Source organism: Pavona decussata, unplaced genomic scaffold, assembly GCF_977016875.1.
Source record: "Pavona decussata unplaced genomic scaffold, jaPavDecu1.1 SCAFFOLD_127, whole genome shotgun sequence".
Classification (NCBI taxonomy): domain Eukaryota; kingdom Metazoa; phylum Cnidaria; class Anthozoa; order Scleractinia; family Agariciidae; genus Pavona; species Pavona decussata.
Window position 1 is genome coordinate 372,501 of NW_028145541.1, and position 18,804 is coordinate 391,304.

An 18,804-nucleotide genomic window follows, 5' to 3' on the forward strand; every position below is an offset into this window, starting at 1 on the left:
CAATGAGCCACTGCCTCTCTCCTAGAACCTCTATTTCCATTGGTCCGTTTTATACACTATCTCTATGATTTTTAAGGACAAGGGGCACTGTTATGACCTGTGGGTTAGGACACATCCTTAGATTTTCCGGGAACGTTAAAACGCCTTACCTGTACACACCATACAACATTTCCCAGGAACTTTGACTGGATTTTGGCAAGAATAATTTGCCGGACATTGCACACGCCCACATTCTATGTTGGGTGCCTAAAAGAATATTCAATGAAACGTTAAACAAGAACGTTTCCGGGGCCGGTTGGTCAGGCCGGATACAATTAATTTCAAGTAATTCCACTAGTTTTATACTAAAGCGTTGAGGAATCCTGTGGATTCTTTTGTACTAGATTTTAACCTTGGGTGCGTTAAAAATTAGCGGTGGAAACGTTGGTAAACGTTCGCTAATCCCCTTACGAGTGTTAACAAACTGTCGGTCAACTGGGCCTCTGTATGAAAAGGATCTAGCCTTGCCGGTAAGCAAGATTCGCGTGTCTTGACGAGTTTACGATCAGATAATCATATTAAACTGGCGTACGTGTGCTTGTCAGCAGCAGCCGGTTCCATGTCGCACTGACATGAGCGTTGACCTCTTGGTAGCGTGTGCACTTTGAAGCTTATTCCTGATCCACCAAGAATTTGGTGATTATCACCCATGCCTTCGCTCCCACAGCTCCCCCTTATAGCGATTAAAAGCCGCTTGATAAGTTTTCTATCAAGCGAGGCTAATTTTGCACAGGTTTTGTTTGAAGGTTGGGTCACATGCGCAGTAGAGTCAGGTTGAGACGACACAGCGGCAAAATGAGTGCGCATGTCCCGCAGATTTTTGATTCGAGCGAGAATCGATTACGAATGCTCCACTTCAATCGCCAAATTCACACCTGTTACCACAGTATTTTTTTTGTTAAATAAGATATGTGATGGAGGAAGTTCGAAGAAACCTTTCCTGAAAGCAGCAACCTTATCTATTTTCATTTGGGCTTATCCCCGCGAACCGAAAACAAACAATGGAAATTTTAAAAAATGGCGCCATTTCGCCGTAAGATTGCTCACGCGTGACGAGCATGCGCACTCAGTTTGCCGCTGTGTCGGTTGAGACTAATTTGCGTACAACGCGTCGCGGGATTTATTGCTTTCCTGTCATTGCAAAAGCTTTCAAAAATATCGCAACAGACAACTTCTGTAATTACTAAAGAACGTTTCAAACAGAGCGATTCAAACAGATGAAAACAGCTTCCTGAACTCTCCGACGGTATTTGAAAAAGTTCAAAGTGCTTCTTATCAACGCGCGCATGCGCCTGGGGTGACATAGTTCCTTTAAGTGACCGCCCATACAATCGGATTGTAACCCAGTTTCCATGACAATGAAGTAACTAGGGGAATACTACTCCCCCAGGATAGGATGTTAGTCCATCCCAGGGTTACCCTCGGCGTTTTTCTTTGGTACATGTACTTATTCACACATCTAGGTAAAGAGAGAGAATGGGGAGTAAAGCCTATTCTCAGTAAGGAAACAACACGACAACCGAACCTATCTACAACTCGCCCCGACCGAAAGTGCAGTCCGATCTTTTGCGTTAACGTTGACTAAATGTCAATAGAAGACTTTTCCTTAGCATATCAATGTCATTGTGTGTCAGGAGCACATGATCGCAATGACACGCTATGTGTGTGCACTCTTATTTAGAAAGTCCAAATTACAGAAGAATGATATCAATGAACCTACATTGCAGACGCACTGGACGCAGTAGCTTACACCAAAAGGTCCAACAGTTGGATTAAAAGTAGCATTGTGAGGAAACTTCAGGCCTCTCCATTCACATTCACCTAGGTCTGGCCTCCGCGAAGCTGAAAGAAAAAAGGTTCAAGTAGAGAATTAGAGAAGCCATGCGTGGTGCTTGTATGCGGAGGACTGAGTCGAACACGGCACGGCAACTGAATGGCTTGCTTTGAACGTTTGAATTCGAAGGTGAAAACCACGAGTAACTTTCTGTGGTGCTGTTTACAATGTTGTACAAAGAAAAATGTAAAGTAAGGTGGTTCTTCCTTTATTTTTGAACGTGTGGACGAAATTAATGAAAATGAAAGGTGCTGAGTGGCGCTACCCAGCCTGTGGAATTGTTTGTTTTATCAAAATATCAAGTTTTACGCTTGGGTGTCTTGCATTGGTGTGAAAAGAATGAGACAAGAGATCGACTTATAACCGTGGCTGCACATGAAAAATATAACCGTTGCTGTGGGGCGAAAACACAAAGAGCTCAATACCTCGCGGTAGTTCCCAGTGATGAACCAAGCCAAATGGTAACTGAAATGCTTGGTCGGTGGCAAGTGAGCAAATTTCACTATAAATTCTGACCAGTTTTCCGACTGCAATCTGGACCTTTCATTAGTCAACGAAAAAACTATTTAACAGCGAATGGATGCGTTATCAACGCCGCGTCGATTCGTTTTCATACCTTTACGTCCCGCTCGAGATTTGATTTTCAGTAATGCTGCTTTCCTAAAAGGCTTACGGACTGTAAAGAAGTTAGAACATTAATTAGCGATTAGAATTATTTTACAGAAGCTATGTTACTTAGAGAGAATTAATTAGACATTTCTTTTAGAAATTATTTCAGCAGTTATATATAGTTACGAAGAGAGTGTCTGCTTTTGGTGCATAATATAAGTATAAGTTAACGTGCAAAGGTAGTGTGCTTAATTAAACTGAATTAAACTACCAACCGAACTAAATACAATCGGAAGGTCATTGATTCGACTCCTGTTGGGAGAACTCGGATTTTCCTTTTCCGAGGATTCCGTGTCACTGACTAAAAAAATTCCTCTATCATTCAAACTGAACTAGTTTGGAAAATCGGCTTCTTAAGGACGGAGCCTACTAATACCGAAATAGTTTTGTTCGGTTTATAACTATGCGGGAAAAACCGATCTTAGCAAGGGCTATTGGAATCCAAAAAGAAAACTGGGAGTAACCACGCATTTTTCAGAGATAATTAAACATTAATATCTCTAAAAAACGCCAAAATATAAAGTAATGTATGGGATTTTTTCCTAAATTGAAGCTTAATTACCTCTGAAAAATGCATGGTTACCCCCAATTTTATTGTGGGATACCAAAAGCATTTGGTAAGTTCTGCTTTCTCCGTATAGTTTTAAACCGCGCAAAAATATTCCTCTATTAGTAGGCACCACCCATAGGAAACCCGAGTATCTCGCGATGCGCAGAACGTATGCGCAGTAACAATAGTAAGCACCGTCCTTATGTTGGGAAAGTAAGACCGAGTACAAATTGTAATTGAAACATGCAGTAGTGACCATACCACGTGTGAACGTGTGAACGTGTGAACGTGTGAACGTAGGCATTTAATCAGAAAAAAATATTTGCCTCTGGCAAAGTTGGCCGCGGGTTTTTGAATCCCGTACTCGTTACTTAAGTGAATGTTGATTGAGTTTCTTGTTGGTTCCGCACCATACTTCGAGGCTTGTTTTCTATGGGTGACGGTTTTCCTCCTTCCACATGGACAGAAATTTCAGCGCGTGCACAGCACTACCCACATGTACGCAATGCGTACCTAATTTTTAAATCGGCGTGAAAGTCACCTGTTTGGACATGAACTTTTGCTTAACATTGCAGGCTCTCTACTATTGTGCTGTGTCACAGACTCATAGGCACCCTACCTCGGAATATGAGGCTTCTAATGCTGTCCGAGACAGAATAAGTTGGCTTCTTGGTCGGAGAATCAGCTGAAACTAAATTAGTGCCAAACGAGAGAAAGACCCAAAAAGAGGTTCGTGTTAAGTCCAACACTTATTCAATATGCGTTTGAAATTATTAGCATTATTGATTATTACTATTATTATTATTATTATTATTATTATTATTATTATTATTACATTAACTGATTATTTACATTAGTGCATTAGTATGTGCGTCTGTTAGTCATAATAGACTGCTGTTCCTAGAAAACCCTAAATTTGAAGACATCGTCGTTTCGAGTGGCATCGACCGAACATGAAATTCTTGTATCTTCGCTTACCCTTGTTGCTGGTATTTACATATTGCACCAATCCAGTAGGGGAAAAAAAATCGATTTATTGTTTCTTAACACATTTTTAAGTGCCTTAGGAAAAAAACTGAAGATCAAATTATTAATGCATACAAGGAATTCACTACTAGGATCAATAAACCTGCAGCCCATCTGAAGCTATTTGGCAGTACTTCCATCTGTAGTTTACTAGGCGGTTTTAACTTTGATTCTTTAGTGGAAATCTTCAGATGTGATGATTTCATGTACTACATTAACCTCGTCATTCAAATAGAATCCTTTTTTATCATGCCGTTTATTATGCTGTCCTTGCAAGGTGCCTTTTAACTTACTGAGGCAGGAGTCGCAGCAAGCTCCAGATTTTCGCTCACGTTTCTCGCAAGATAACTTGGGACAGTCAGGTTTTCGGCACTCTACAGAAGTGTTCTAAAGAAAAAGAAAAATAGTTTAGCGAGGGATTATTTGTTCTTAAGGGTGTTGGTATAGGTATTTTCTCTAGGAAACCGTGTTTTCTTTCACCTTTTTTTCGGCAAGGATACTTTTGTGATTTTTCCTCCCTGTTCCTTTCTTTGTTTCCTCGTTCACCAGTTGTCACAATTTAAGCTGATAAGTCAGCTGGTCATTCAATCAATCAGTCAGTCAGTCAGTCAGTCAGTCAGTCAGTCAGTCAGTCAGTCAGTCAGTCAGATAGTCAGCTTGTCAGTCAGTCAGTCAGTCAGTCAGTCAGTCAGTCAGTCAGTCAGTCAGTCAGCCAGTCAGTCAGATAGTCAGTCAGTCAGTCAGTCAGTCAGCCAGATAGTCAGCTTGTCAGTCAGTCAGTCAGTCAGTCAGTCAGTCAGCCAGATAGTCAGCTTGTCAGTCAGTCAGTCAGTCAGCCAGATAGTCAGTCAGCCAGTCAGTCAGTCAGTCAGTCAGTCAGTCAGTCAGTCAGTCAGTCAGTCAGTCAGTCAGTCAGTCAGTCAGTCAGTCAGTCAGCCAGATATTCATTCATTCATTCATTCATTCATTCAGTCAGTCAGTCAGTCAGTCAGTCAGTCAGTCAGTCAGTCAGTCAGTCAGTCAGTCAGTTAAACAGTTGATCAGATGGACACTCAGCCAGTCCGTCCGTCAGTCATTTATTAGTCAGTCAGCGAAACAGGTAGTTAGAATCTAGACCTCATGTGTGCATAGTGTTCGTACAGCAATAGATCATCTTCTATTTTGGTAACTGTTATACCTTACAAATGCAGCTGACACACAAGTCATATCTTGGGGGTATTCTGGGAAACCAGCTTTCTAAATGTCCATAGTATCTACCCATTGCTGCACAGCCTGGAAAAAAATATGCAGTGTAATAAAATTAGAATGAAAGTGAAAATGACTCAATATAAAATAGATCACTGGTTACAGCCACCCTTTTCCTATTTCATGTCCTACAACAACAGTCATAATTTGTTGAAATACTTCACTGAGACCCCGGGTATATCACGTCTCACCAATACAGCACTTACTCGCCCTCCCTCTTCTCCAATGTTGCGTTCACAGCGTGTCTTTACTCCGCTTAGTGACATTCAGCATTGAAGGGGAGATAGGGAAAGAAAGAAGGGAACCGTTTCAACATTTTTGACAGAGCGTGTAGATTAACCTCGTTTGTTTTCATTTCTGGCCGTATAAGATATACGCTTAAGAGAAATTCAATTCATAAGGCAAAACCATCCATTGAATTTATTAGCAACATTTTGAAAGAAAATGCACAACATTAGTTTTAATATTTCGTCAATAGAAAGGGTAGAAGAATAGCGAGAATAGCCTGTGAACTGGCTCTAGAGTGAGAGAATTAAAGACCGGCTGGTGGAGTTAGCCGAACGCGAAATGTAGTGGGCGTCTTCCCGTCACCCTCTCCTCTTTTCGCTCGCTCACCTCGCTTAGTGATTTTTTGTATGCGCTCTACTCCCCCAGTACAGAGGCTGTTCACAGGCTTGGCGAGAGGAGGACGCAGTAAGGTCACACCTGCTCCTCTTTCCCATCATTAGAATCATGGGCAACAAAATAAAGAGGGCAGCCATTAACAGTATGGTCTTCTTAAAAGTGCAATTGCAGTTTGCGAAATCACTTATCTCTGTTTTACTGCAAGGGTTAAAAAAATTAATTCAAAGAAATACACTAGCCTGTCTTAATTGAATTTGTTCATCAACACAGGATATGAGTTACGTACCCATTGGATCACGAGGTCTTTGTACAACTCCTACAGGGAAATCAAAAACATTTATTAAAATACCCCGCCTCCCAAGAGATATTTCGCAGATCATATATAATTATTCGCTGTTACGTTTTCATCAAAATCGCTTTAATTTTAATCTCCTTTAAGGAAGTCTCGCTAGGTTCAGTACAGATTGAAAGAGTAATCCTTTGGTGAGTAAACCAGTCAGTCAGCCATTCAATAAGTCCTCAGAAATGGAGATCAGTCTGACATTCAGTGAGATTTTAGATAGCCAGTCATCTAGGCAATTGTATCATACCGTAAGCGTTGAGTCGAAAGCGTGAATGAGTGTATGAAACTTTGCCGTTCTGTTTTTAGGAGTTTGCTCACTGATGCTATTTAATTTCACACGAATTTACCAAAATCATACAAAATTAGCCATTCAATTATCGCGATATACGTTGGCTCACCTAAATAACCATGCTACCTACCCCATCTCGTGTTTGTACAGTAGTTTTTGATGGCTGAATTTAATTTATTTCTATGGAAGCTATTTGCAGGTTGTAAAGCAACTGTATCACGCGTTATTTTTCTTTCTTTTTGGTCCACAAGAAACTGACAAAACAAAGCTAAAAACAACAAAAAAAAAAGCCTGACCATTGTTTGTCTTTTAAACAATAACTTGCTGATGGTGAATTAAAGTTCACGAAAAGGCATCAGGAAATTCGAATACAACAAAAGTTTGAACTAATTGTAGGCCCTAATTTTCTACGAAAAACAAAAAGTTAGATTGCCTCAAAATATTCTACTGGTACCCCTTGGATACTCTAAAATGCACAAATTAATTACTCTGAGAGCCTTGACAAGAGAGGCTCTTCTCGCAGGGTGCCTTGACAGGCGCAAACATCATTGCTTTGGCTTTTAACTGTTGGTCTCCTGTTGGTTTAATCCGTACCGTTTTAAACTTTCCGCAGAATAAAAACAGGTGCACCCTTTTATGCACTGATGATGAAATTTAGTTGCAGAAATGTATCACCGTTTTACAAGGCAACATTTTTCTTTCACGTTTATAAAAATATTTGGCAGTGTTGAGCCTGACATCCTCGAAGAACGGAACGAACAGATTTCTGACTCCAACTAACCCTTGGATGGCGAGGTTGTCACGAGCCTACGAAGCAAACACTGAGATATCGCTTATACCACAACGTCTACGACAATCCGATGTTACAGTGATGTTTCTTTGAGAATACATGTATCAAAAATCTGTCGAGTACCTACTAACAAAATTTTGCTCAAAATCGGGACTGAGGCTTATGTGCGAGAAATCTAACTCTGCGAGAACATGTAACTCTGGCCCTGAAGAAGACCAGTGGTACTAGTTGAAATATTGGCCGAAATAAATTGCCCTTTGCCGTAGTGTCAGCCCTGCAAGCAGCTGGGTTTATCTAGAAACAGTTTTGCACATTTCCATGAAGCACGCCTTTCGCAACAGATATGAAGTTCAGTTTGGGTACACAATATGGATACTGTATCGAACAATATGGCGACTCTGACCACCCATCATTTGTTGCTCGATTTAGTTGCCTGTTCTAAAATTGCCTTCGTTGACAGACCACTGAGCAGCCGAAGGTCAAACAAGGACCTTTGGATGCCTGTCAATTTTACAGATATCGATTCTCCAGGAGAAGGAAATGCCACGTTTCCTTTGAGTTCTCGCACGGTAAATGGAATGACTACATGGTCGATGCTTGTCCCCAGGTCTCCCCTCCAATCAAATGCATGGTTACTAAGCTTAGTACGATCGTGAAAGCGAAAGTCCTTTGTGAAAGCGCAATGAAAATGAACTGAGTAAGGAATTGGACACTTTTGTTCTAAAGTTCATTTGAAATCACTCACCTCTACAAACAGGACAACATGACTCGGTCCCATTTTGCTGATGCTTACATGAAAGGACTGGACAGGTTCTGATGGCGCATGTCGTAAACCCATCCTACAGCATAAACAAACAAGGTTTGTGTTTTCTGCTGTTATATAATTAGTACCAACCCAAACCAAACAGGTATCTAGACTTCGACCGGAAATGGAGTTGAAGTTAACACTGTTAAAAGTGTAATACCAAGCTGTGAAAGATTTCAACACCTACTGACTGATGCTAGTCTTCCAGTTGGTGTAAATGACAAAAATAATTAGCTATTTTTAAACTACACTCTGACTTTGTAGCGAGCCTCTTGTGACTCCTCAAGGACTCTTGACTAACAGGTTTAGTAGTAGGTAATGTCATTACGGAAATAACCTTCTTAAATTCATATGGATTTGCCAGCGGAACGAGGAGTCAATTACGACAAAACTCCTGAAACACTTTCGAATTTCCCAGGTTGAGCATAGGAGGAATTCTATGAAAATGCCACCCATTTCGCAATTTTGCTTTGAGCTTTGGGTAGCTGTTTTCTGTTGAACAACATGGCAGTCGAAGGAGAATAATTTCTGGTAATGCAGATGACAAACTTTTATGCGTATTTATGAAACACTGTATAATTTCTGGGCACGAATAATAAAGATTGTTGTTGTTGTTGTTGTTGAACAATAAAAAAATGCCATAACCAAAGCAAAATCCTCGGTTGGGGATTGACTGAGTAAACATGGATTCGAGAAAAGTATGAGAGACTATCTCACTGTGCAACTGCACTCTGTACACTGATTGTCACTCAAAGAGTGTGAATCCATAGCAGCAGCCGCCCACACCGTGCCGTGTTGTCGTGTTTTACCGTCGTATGTGCAACTCTTTTGCCCTTCATCAGGGTGTTGGCCTGAAAGAGATATGTCAACAACTTGAAGGTGTTCTATGGGGTAAAATTCGACGAATGCGAAAGGAAAACATGTCATCAAGATAATACTGCCTCCATTCGGACATTATTGCTATTTCTAGTATCCATTATAGTATCAACTAGCTTATCCGTGGGGGAGGGGAGGGGAGATGTGGAGAACAAAATAGAAATCTGTCCCCTCCCTTCTTCGCAATTTCCTAACTTCTCTGAAAACCTCAAAAACCATCCAAATTGAAATACTATAATCAAAACCAACAAAGAAGCTCTAAAATTATTTAAAAATGTAAACGGTCGGACGATAAACTGAAAAATGTCTATTAAAAAAATTAAAAGATTAAAATGTCTGTTGCCATGGTTATGTGACTATAACATATCATACCCAATTGGTGCCAGATAAATTTACGGAATGACGCCGCCAGAATTGGTGGCTTGTGCTTTTATATTAAAACAAGCTTTGGACGTTCAAAGTCAGCGAGCACTTTCTCACCTCTCCCCCCTCTCGACCCCAGCCGAGGCAACCCAGTGAGAAAGTTGTTAAACCAGGAGGAAAACAACATTTCGTGAGAAGATGGAAAGCAGAATAAACATCAAGTGTATTACGCGTTATTGCACGGTATTATACGGATACACTGGGATACAGAAAGCGAACATCAATCAATCATATCACTACCAAAATCACTATCTATCACAGCATAATTACACATCATCACCACCACCTTTATCATTACAATCAAATCCAACTGCTGCAAATTCACTTTCCGGTAAAGGGGAATAACTAATTCTTCACTATAGAAGAATTACAGTAAATGAGGGAATGTGTTTACATACCACTTGCTGTCGTCTTCCTGCATGCCTTGCAATCTACTATCGCATTTGAGCCATCGCTTGTCTGGAATAATAAATGAACGTAATGAGGGTAATTGTACTGTGGCCAGCAGAATAAGAAAAGGTACCTTGTGTTGGCAAAAACAAGGCAACGTGTAAGAACGTAGGTACATGTTGGTAACCTTTATCAACAACGTTTTGGCAAACCCGCATTCACATACGAACGTTCCTCAAACAATTGTAATGCCGTACTTTAAACGTTAGAAAAGCCGGGTTATATATAGAGTTAGGCCTCCAGTCGATTAAAATGAAAATCTAAATCAATGGTTCATCTCGATTCATGATCATCGGTTTGTGGAAATTGTTGAATTACTGTTAACAAAAAAGATGCTAAAATGGACTAGACTTATACAGTTGTCAAAGAATCATGTTAAATAAATTCGGTCCATTTACTTATCAAACAGAATTGCCACGAATTCAAAGTGTCTCGTGTCGAACAACAAAAAGTATCTAAAGGATAAGTGAAAAGCATTTTAAAATGGAAACCCAAATTTCTTTCAAGAGATTCAATTTGAGAAAAAAAGTTCGATCCATATGCTTATCAAACAGAATTACCACGAAAGTGTCTCGTGTCGAACAACAAAACGTATCTAAAGGATAAGTGAAAAGTATTAAATGGCAACCCAAATTTCTTTCAAGAGATTTAAGTTGAGAGAAAAATTCGATCCATATGCTTATCAAATAGAATTACCACGAATCGAAAGTGTCTCGTGTCGAACAACAAAACGTATCTAAAAAATTATAAGTGAAAATCATTAAATGGCAACCCAAATTTCTTTCAAGAGATTCAAGTTGAGACTTTGTGGATATTCTTCTGCTGGTAACCAACTCAGTTTGTGTACACACGAGTGAACCACTTACCAGTTTACAGGAGCACCTTATGCAGCGATAGTATCCCTTTGGCAACAGAAATGGGTTCCAGTTTTCTCCAACGTTATCGTCGATATTGTTAAACGAACATCGTTTTGGCGGCACGGTGGCAACAGCTGTAATTAAATATCACAAACACAGTTGGACAAAATAGAAACGCTGTAATTATAGTCAGTTTAAAGACATATCTTTTAAAACTAGTAGTTTTCAAGTGACCTCAACCTCAACCTACATGAGAACCTCAACTCAATGGAAACAACCGGGACTGGTTACTACCACTACTGTTCCTGCCACTGCCATACTGCTACTGCTACTTCTGCTGCTACTGCTACTGCTACTGCTACTGCTACTGCTACTGCTACTGCTACTGCTACTGCTACTGCTACTGCTACTGCTACTGCATGCTACTGCCACTACTACTACTACTACTACTACTACTACTACTACTACTACTACTACTACTACTACTACCACCACCACCACCACCACTGCTGCTGCTGCTGCTGCTGCTGTTACAACTGCTACTTGGCTACTACCACTACTACTACTACCACTTCTACCACAATAAGGCATGTAGTTGCTGATAAATGAACAGCTTGTCGATTGAACATGACAAACACTTAAGTGCAGGCCTTTTTTCTGCTTCTTATGTTCTCTCGGACTGCTTTTTCTGAAAGGCTGACCTAGTGTTTATTTCAGATTTTATCAGTTTAATTATTACGTGAGAAGGCGTTTACTGTTTGGGAGGGCCCTTTATCGAGGAAATACTTTGATTATCAATCGAAATCATGTACTTGGCGAATGTGAAGTAATCATTGCACCGTATAAAGAAGAATTTATGGGGCTATATTTTAAAAATCTTTTCCATTCAACTTAGAATCAAACCTTGAAGCCATCTTATCGGTGTGACCGATTTAACTTTTGAGCCTCTGTGTGAAGTCTGTAAATGTGACCATTAAAAAACCCCATTTAGCAGTATTATCCTTCCATGATGTTTGTTAAGCTTTTAATGTTTTGTGAATGTCCTTGGCCATTATAAAAAATGAGTGGGCCAAAGCATATCTCAGTGGAAAGTACGACGCAAGTTTTCGTTTTCACCCATTTTTAAAACGGGTGAACGGAGATATCGATTAACTTGCTGCTTATTCGCGAAATTGGACGCGCAGGAAATGAATCAGAAAAGGGCGCTAAGTAGTCGTTGTTTATTTGTGAAACCGCAGGAAATGAACGAAAAGGAGCTCTAAATAGTATCTTTTTCTTTGCGAAACCAAAGGAAACGGATGAAAGGGGACTCCTCCCAGCTGCAGATTATAACAACCGCCAGATCACGAAATTCATGGTATTTCCTGAGTGCGGCAAAAGGTCATTCATCCATCTAATTTGTGGACAGCTCCTAACAATCCGATAAAATACGAGATCGATAATGTGCAATTAAATGGACCATTTCCTTTCACTGATGGGCAAAGTTAGTTATAAATAACTCCAATTTTACGGATGTTCTGTGATGGATGCTTCATTTTCGACTCTGGAATCCTGAACTGGCAACGGAATAACCGATTCATTCGAACCTCTCCATTTACTCCTTGCGTACACATCAATATAAAGGCTACTATCTTGGGCAACGTAGCCTCGGCAATGACCCAGATGATAACTTTTCTTCTAAGAGATTAACCGGGTTAACAAGATCACCTGAAAGTAGGGACGCTTTCTAAAGTCCTTAAGGTGAGTCAGAATACCATAAGTGCTCAGATCAGTTTCAAGTTATTATTTTCTTCAAACGAGAAAGGAAACAGAGTAAATGTATTTGGATCCGGAATTATCCTTCGATGTTGAAAACGTCTGACTTGACAAAAAGCACAAAACAAACAAACAAAGGAAAACTATTGAAAAAAGAATAGCTGATTGATGACTGCCGTGATGGGGTTATCTTGGCTTAACATTCCTTTAGGCGGGATCAAAGTCCCCGAATCGGTCGTGGTTTCAGCCTACGTAAACAAAAACAACCATAAAAGAAGGAAATATTGAGTAAGAGCGGTAAATCCGTCGTTTGGGTAGTTTTGAATTTCTGTGCAGACACATTCTACAGCAGAAAATGGCAATCAGTGCCGATTCAGTTACAACATTGCCAGAAATCATAAAAAAGCGAGCATCCGTTTATTAATGATCGGAATTAAGCATTTCACTTTGAACCTTACTGCAACTAGTCCTTGACCATCCCGTCATTTATATTTTGATATAGAGCCAGCTTAAGACGTGTAAAATCATTTTAAAGCAGGGAAAAATATCATAATGCCGTTTTCTTTTGTCTTAGAACAACGTGTTTTGTCTAAGGACGCGACACAAGGGTGACAAAGACCACGGCTCGAACCATCGACCTTTCGATAACCTCCAAAAGTACACAAAAAGAGGATACAGAGGTTTTGTCATGATGAAACAAAATCCGCTGAATGCTTGGAACAAGGAGAATGCAAGGGCCATGCTAAAAAAACGTTCTTGACATTCTCTTGCTGAGCACTGAGGCAGCCCTAGGTGTAATTTTATGCACGATTTCAGTGGTAATTAAAAACCCAGTTGCAAATCCGACATACGCCTCAGATTTTAGTACTATATAATGAGCATTGCACTTCCCTCTTAAATTGAAGAACCTATAAGAGTTTACGGTTAAATGGTGTTCTCAAGTATTCTTGGATTTGAGATTAACGGAATGCTGATGCTCTTGCTACAAGTGGAAAGTCAATTGTCAATTCTCTCAACCTCATTGTCGTTCTGTTATAATGATTGCTGTATATCCCTTATAACATTCAAAAAAGAGTTACTTAATTTAGTTAAATGTCTATTTACAACCATGCTACGAAACGTTATCTAGAATTCAAAACTTCATCCAGCTGGGAATTTTCTCCCCCTTGCCTACGTTATATATACTGACGATCATTGAACACTGGCTTTCTAGGCGGTCAGTTTTAAGAGCCCATGAGAGCATTTCCAGTTAAACATCTCAAGCATGCTTCGCAACTTATTCTTCAGCTCATTAAAGGCTCGTTCTCTCTTCCGGAAGATCGTCACGTAGGAAGGGTATTAAACCTTGGCATCACTTTATTTATTTATTTATTTACTTATTTATTTATTTATCTACCATTACAGCAACCACCAGCGTGTGTGGTCAGCAACAAACAACAAAACAACAAAAAGATAAAAACAAAACACTCTTGATGATTCTAGATGTGATGAATATCTCTACCACATTATTTGTTAAATTCCAGTTCTCAGGGTGGCAGAAATTATTTCCAACTCTGCACTTTTCAATTTCTCGATCTTAAATCTATCCAAGTTAAATTAAAGAGAATCATAATCGGCATAGCAGTAGTTTGGATGTTTGAGTGAGATCAAGTTTATCAAATCTCTCTCTTAGTCGTTTTCTCTTTTGTTTGTAACTTGTTTACTTCTGAGTGAGATACACATGCACTAGAGGCACATCGTGACGAGTTTGGCGTAAGTAAACTGGTGGTGGATCCCCTGTTCAAATGCACCCTTTTTCGATGATTCAGTTATACCTGCGAAACTTAAAAACGGCAAATGGAACAAAGGATATTTAGTGCTGCTTCTGTATAGAACGATTTTCAATTAAGAGTTGAAAGTAGTTTCGTGTTTGCTCTTACTTGAACAATTGTGAGAAAAACCTAATCTAATTGTATGTGTCTTTGTTGCATTTTTGGGCCGCGATTGATACATCAGTTTCCGGTTCACCTACGCCTGTTGTCATAAAATTTATGGCCAGTTATTTAAACAGTCTAACTTAGGACCCGGCTTAAGACAATCGGTGGGCCTCCAAATATGTCTGTAAGTGGTTTATTTTAAGTAAATAAATAGTTTTCTCGTCTGGGATGCAAGCCTTCTTGTTACCGTCGGCAGTAGATAATGTTTAGATATGATTGTTGGCAAAATTGAAAATGGCTTAGAACGTGGTTTTGTTAAACACCGTTTAAACTGTCTTTTAATAACTGACCCTTAGTGACTCGCTATGAAATAAATTTCACGGTGAGGGCTTTCGTTAATAAATTGAGTAATCTCATTCGTCTAGCGTTTTCTGTGACGGCATTTTAGTCACGTTTCGTCCTTGAGAGAGAGAGAGAGAGGGGGCTTCTTTAGGATCAGACGGCCTATGCTGCCTTTAAATAAGCCTACATCAAAGTTTTCCGACGTTTTGTTACCCATGATAGCTTTTCTAAAAGAGTGGAACAGACTAGATTGGTCTCATCTTGTAAATGTGATTTTTGCCGGCTTGGTGAAAGCGTGTTAAGCCTTTCATCCCTAGAGTCAAGGACCACGGTTCGTTTAATGGAAGCTTTTGATTATGTGGGTGGAAATCTAAGTATGCCACCTGGTCGTCCACAAATGTGTCTAAGCTAAATAGAACAAAAGCGCGTTGTGCGAGCTATTGCCAATTCAGATTATCCAGCACACTCTGCTCCCCTATTTGGTAAATTGGATATCTTGGACATTTTCCAAGTTAATTCATTTCAATAGCCCAATTTATGTTTTATTATCAAAATCAATTATTACCTCCAATGTTTCTGAATTTGCTTTTAACAAGTAGCCAAGTGCATAATTATGGCACCAGAACAGCCAACCACTATCGATCGCATTCTTGTCGCACAAATCTTAAGCAATTTACAGTCCTTCATGTACCAAGATCCCAAAATCTGGAACTCTCTCCCAATATCAATTACTTCTTCATCTAGTTATTTTTCACCTTTAAGGAAAAAATGTTGCAGTTGTTATCTGTAAAATCATGAATTGACCAAGCCGCACTTACGCAGCACCATACATATTTCTAATCATTAATGACAACTGAGGTGGCCTCTCTTATAAGCCTGGTGGTTTCTTGAGGTCTCTTCACCATGTTACCTTGACTTGTAAATTGAATGATTTTTTTTTCTAGTAAGGCAAATAAATGATGATTATTATTATTTAGACGATAGCTATGGACTACTAATTTGGCTGTACTAATTTCATTTTTGTGATTGAAACTGGGGCATGAATACATCTTAAACGTACCTGGAGGTGTCGTCTGCAAGAGAACCGCTTTGCATTCACAAAAAATCGCGAAACTGATAGCCATCCCGAACAGGGTTAAGCTGAAAGAAATGAAAGAATGCATTACCCTCGGAAAAGGAGATGCATGAGCGGTTTCGTCAGTACTTCAAAGACATATAAGTGTACTTATTGATATACGGGCTTTATCTCAATAGATCATTAAAATGTTTCATCAGTCTGAATTCTCAAAGGTCATTAAGCCGTGACCATGCTATTTCAAGTGAATCTTGTTTACTTACGCCTCTTCGTTAATTTTATAAAACTGTAAGCTTTGTACTTATTATCAAATTTTGTACTGGATAAACAAACACTATTTCTGAACATTAAAGCCAACAACTTAATTGTTGCAAACTATTCCAATTAGTTTGTCCGTTTTTAAAATTAATTTCAGTAGCACTTTTATGATTTTTTTGTATCTATCCTGAACTAACGAAAAACAAGAAAACTGTGATGCATTTAGAAGTTTCGTTCTTTTTGGTCAAATCTTTCAAAGGTTTCTTTGAAGTTCTTGAATTTTCAAGGGCGTTAACTCTATTTTTAGCCGATTTTTTCTAGGTTCTATTTTTATTTTAGACCGATCTTTTTTTAGGTTGCAATCAATATTTAACAGTCTATGTATAACCTTTCAGGTTATTTTATATTAATATAGCTTTGTTCATTCAAGCATCTTGATTGTGTAAAGGAGGGCTTTGTAGAGACCTTGTTTCTTTTTGACCGTAGACGAAGACGTGAAACTGAAAGATAATTCGTTGATTTAACTTAAATCTTTTTTTTTTTTGCTATTGAATAAATATATACGCAAACAAATTTGACTATTTTAACGGATATTGCAAGCTATTTAATTTATGAAGATTCGCTTGATTGCCTAGGGCACAGTTAAGGACCCGGCTGTTTGCACAGCTGGCGCACGACTTATATCATTGCTGTTATGTAATACATCAATCACGAGAAGGTGTTTCATCAGATATCCAAACACTGAGAAGTAGGTTGAAAAAACGAGGCGTAGACGAGTTTTTTTAAACGACTTCGATATCTGATGAAACACATTTTCGAGTGTTTGATAAGGCTTCTCAAATGATCAATAATTCTTGGAGAAATTTAAGGCTCAAGTTGGCAAAATTTTATGGTAATTAGGAACACATATCCAAACCACAGTCACAGTGGTGATTTTCTTTGTTTTCTCTTGATGAATCATTAATGAGTTTGAGAATGGTAGATAACAACTTACTCAAAAAAGTCTGAAATTTCTGCTTGAAGAATGTAAAACGGGTAACACCCATGAGGGCACTCCCCGACAGAGTTCTTTTGAACTTGACAATTTGGCGGTTGACAGGCTTAAACTAACACCCCATAAAAAGCAGACACCCCGCGGCAGGTTTTGGCTGTGCGTGTGCAAGGACGGGATTAAACCGCAGATTAGACAATTGCATTACAAAAATAGTAAGAATGGCTTACAAATGCAGACTAATTTTTCCTTGTATAGCGGTGATGCGACCTTTCTCCTCCTAGCATGGCAATTACTATGGGCAATTTATAAAAAAAATTAACAGAGATAGCTTGTCATAAATCTAAACGTTATGATGCCTTACATATGTAAACAACGGAACAAAAAGATCCCCTATATAAGAGCAGCAACGGGGCCGAACACCACTGTTTGTGCCCCAGGCTTAGTGTGAGCTTTTGATTCCAGTTAATAGACTTTTCCGAAGATTTGTGCTTTTCCGAAGATTTGGCTTGGACTTTTCGTCACCTTTAGAGAAAAATTAGCTTTAAAACCATTTTCAATTAGCGATATGAAAACGCAGGTTTTTAAACTTTAAAACACCGATGAATATAAGCACTGATCAGCTGTCGAACAACCGGGCCCTGGTTGCTCTATCAGTTAAATTGATTTATGTTGAAGTAATTTCAGTATTTGAACAATGTTTACGGTAAATGAGATTTTGTCAATGGGTAAAACAAGGTGGGTAGTCTTTAGTGCAGTTTCAAAGTCCAAAAGTAAAGAAATGAACTCACGTGATTTATTGATCAAATATTAAGAGCTAAGGTAGATGAAGCTGGGTTGCTAGAATACAAATACAAACTCAAAGAGCGAGACAAGTGAAGACTTAGACAATACATTCCGACAAACGCTATTTAGAGAATCCAGTGTGGATCTTACATTAAAGCAATTTATTCAAGTTGAAAAGCACCTAGCGAAACAACGGGATCGATATTTGCATTCTTGTTTGTGGTTTTGGTTAGGACGGTTTCGCTTCATATCTTTATGGGCTTAATTCCAAGTGTTGAATTTTTCGGTATTAGTAAAAAGGATCTCAGTAAAGAGGTGCTTTCTACTGAAACGTCGTTTCATAGCTTCATCACAAGTTCTTTTGAAGAGGCATCGATTAGATTAATCGACCGTGATTCGATCCTTTCCAAGGGAGCTAGCGAAAAGCTAGGACGCCGACCTAACCTGTTTTGGTCCCGAAAAAGAGTAAGATCCTTCAAATACAAAGAACATTAATTCCAAGTGTTGCATTTTTCGGTATAAGTAAAAAGGATCTCAGTGAAGAGGTGCTTTCTACTGAAACGTCGTTTCATAGCTTCATCGCAAGTCCTTTTGAAGAGGCACCGATTAGATTAATCGACCGTGATTCGACACTTTCCATGCAAGGGGGCTAGCGAAAAGCTAGGACGCCGACCTAACCTGTTTTGGTCCCGAAAAAGAATTAGATCCTTCAAATACATAGAACATTAAGTAAAAAGCAATTATAGCAGTTGCAAAACAATGCACTCTGTGGGAAATCTTGGAGCACACAACAAAGCATTCTTAAAATGTTTTAAAATGCAACCTGAAGTCTAGAAACAATAGTTTTTGGAACAACGTGTT

The 18,804-nt window shown here is 39.2% G+C and overlaps 1 protein-coding gene across 12 annotated transcripts in view; it reads right to left on the reverse strand.

Annotated features, from left to right (window-relative positions):
• LOC146469042 (chordin-like protein 1) overlaps positions 1-18,804 on the reverse strand; it is a 45,763-nt gene that overhangs the window by 2,839 nt on the left and 24,120 nt on the right. For 6 of the 12 annotated variants that reach the window (XM_085123661.1, XM_085123662.1, XM_085123664.1 and 3 more), the window contains exons 3-14: positions 15,894-15,973; positions 10,830-10,954; positions 9,912-9,972; positions 8,932-9,065; positions 8,155-8,248; positions 6,274-6,303; positions 5,296-5,390; positions 4,412-4,505; positions 3,712-3,783; positions 2,490-2,549; positions 1,760-1,881; positions 150-246 (exon numbers count right to left, since the gene is read on the reverse strand). In XM_085123661.1, coding sequence (XP_084979787.1) covers positions 150-246; positions 1,760-1,881; positions 2,490-2,549; positions 3,712-3,783; positions 4,412-4,505; positions 5,296-5,390; positions 6,274-6,303; positions 8,155-8,248; positions 8,932-9,065; positions 9,912-9,972; positions 10,830-10,954; positions 15,894-15,973 — 1,064 coding nt within the window. The remainder of the gene's footprint in view (positions 1-149; positions 247-1,759; positions 1,882-2,489; positions 2,550-3,711; positions 3,784-4,411; positions 4,506-5,295; positions 5,391-6,273; positions 6,304-8,154; positions 8,249-8,931; positions 9,066-9,911; positions 9,973-10,829; positions 10,955-15,893; positions 15,974-18,804) is intronic. The other 6 variants (XM_085123671.1, XM_085123669.1, XM_085123670.1 and 3 more) reach the window with 4 other exon arrangements.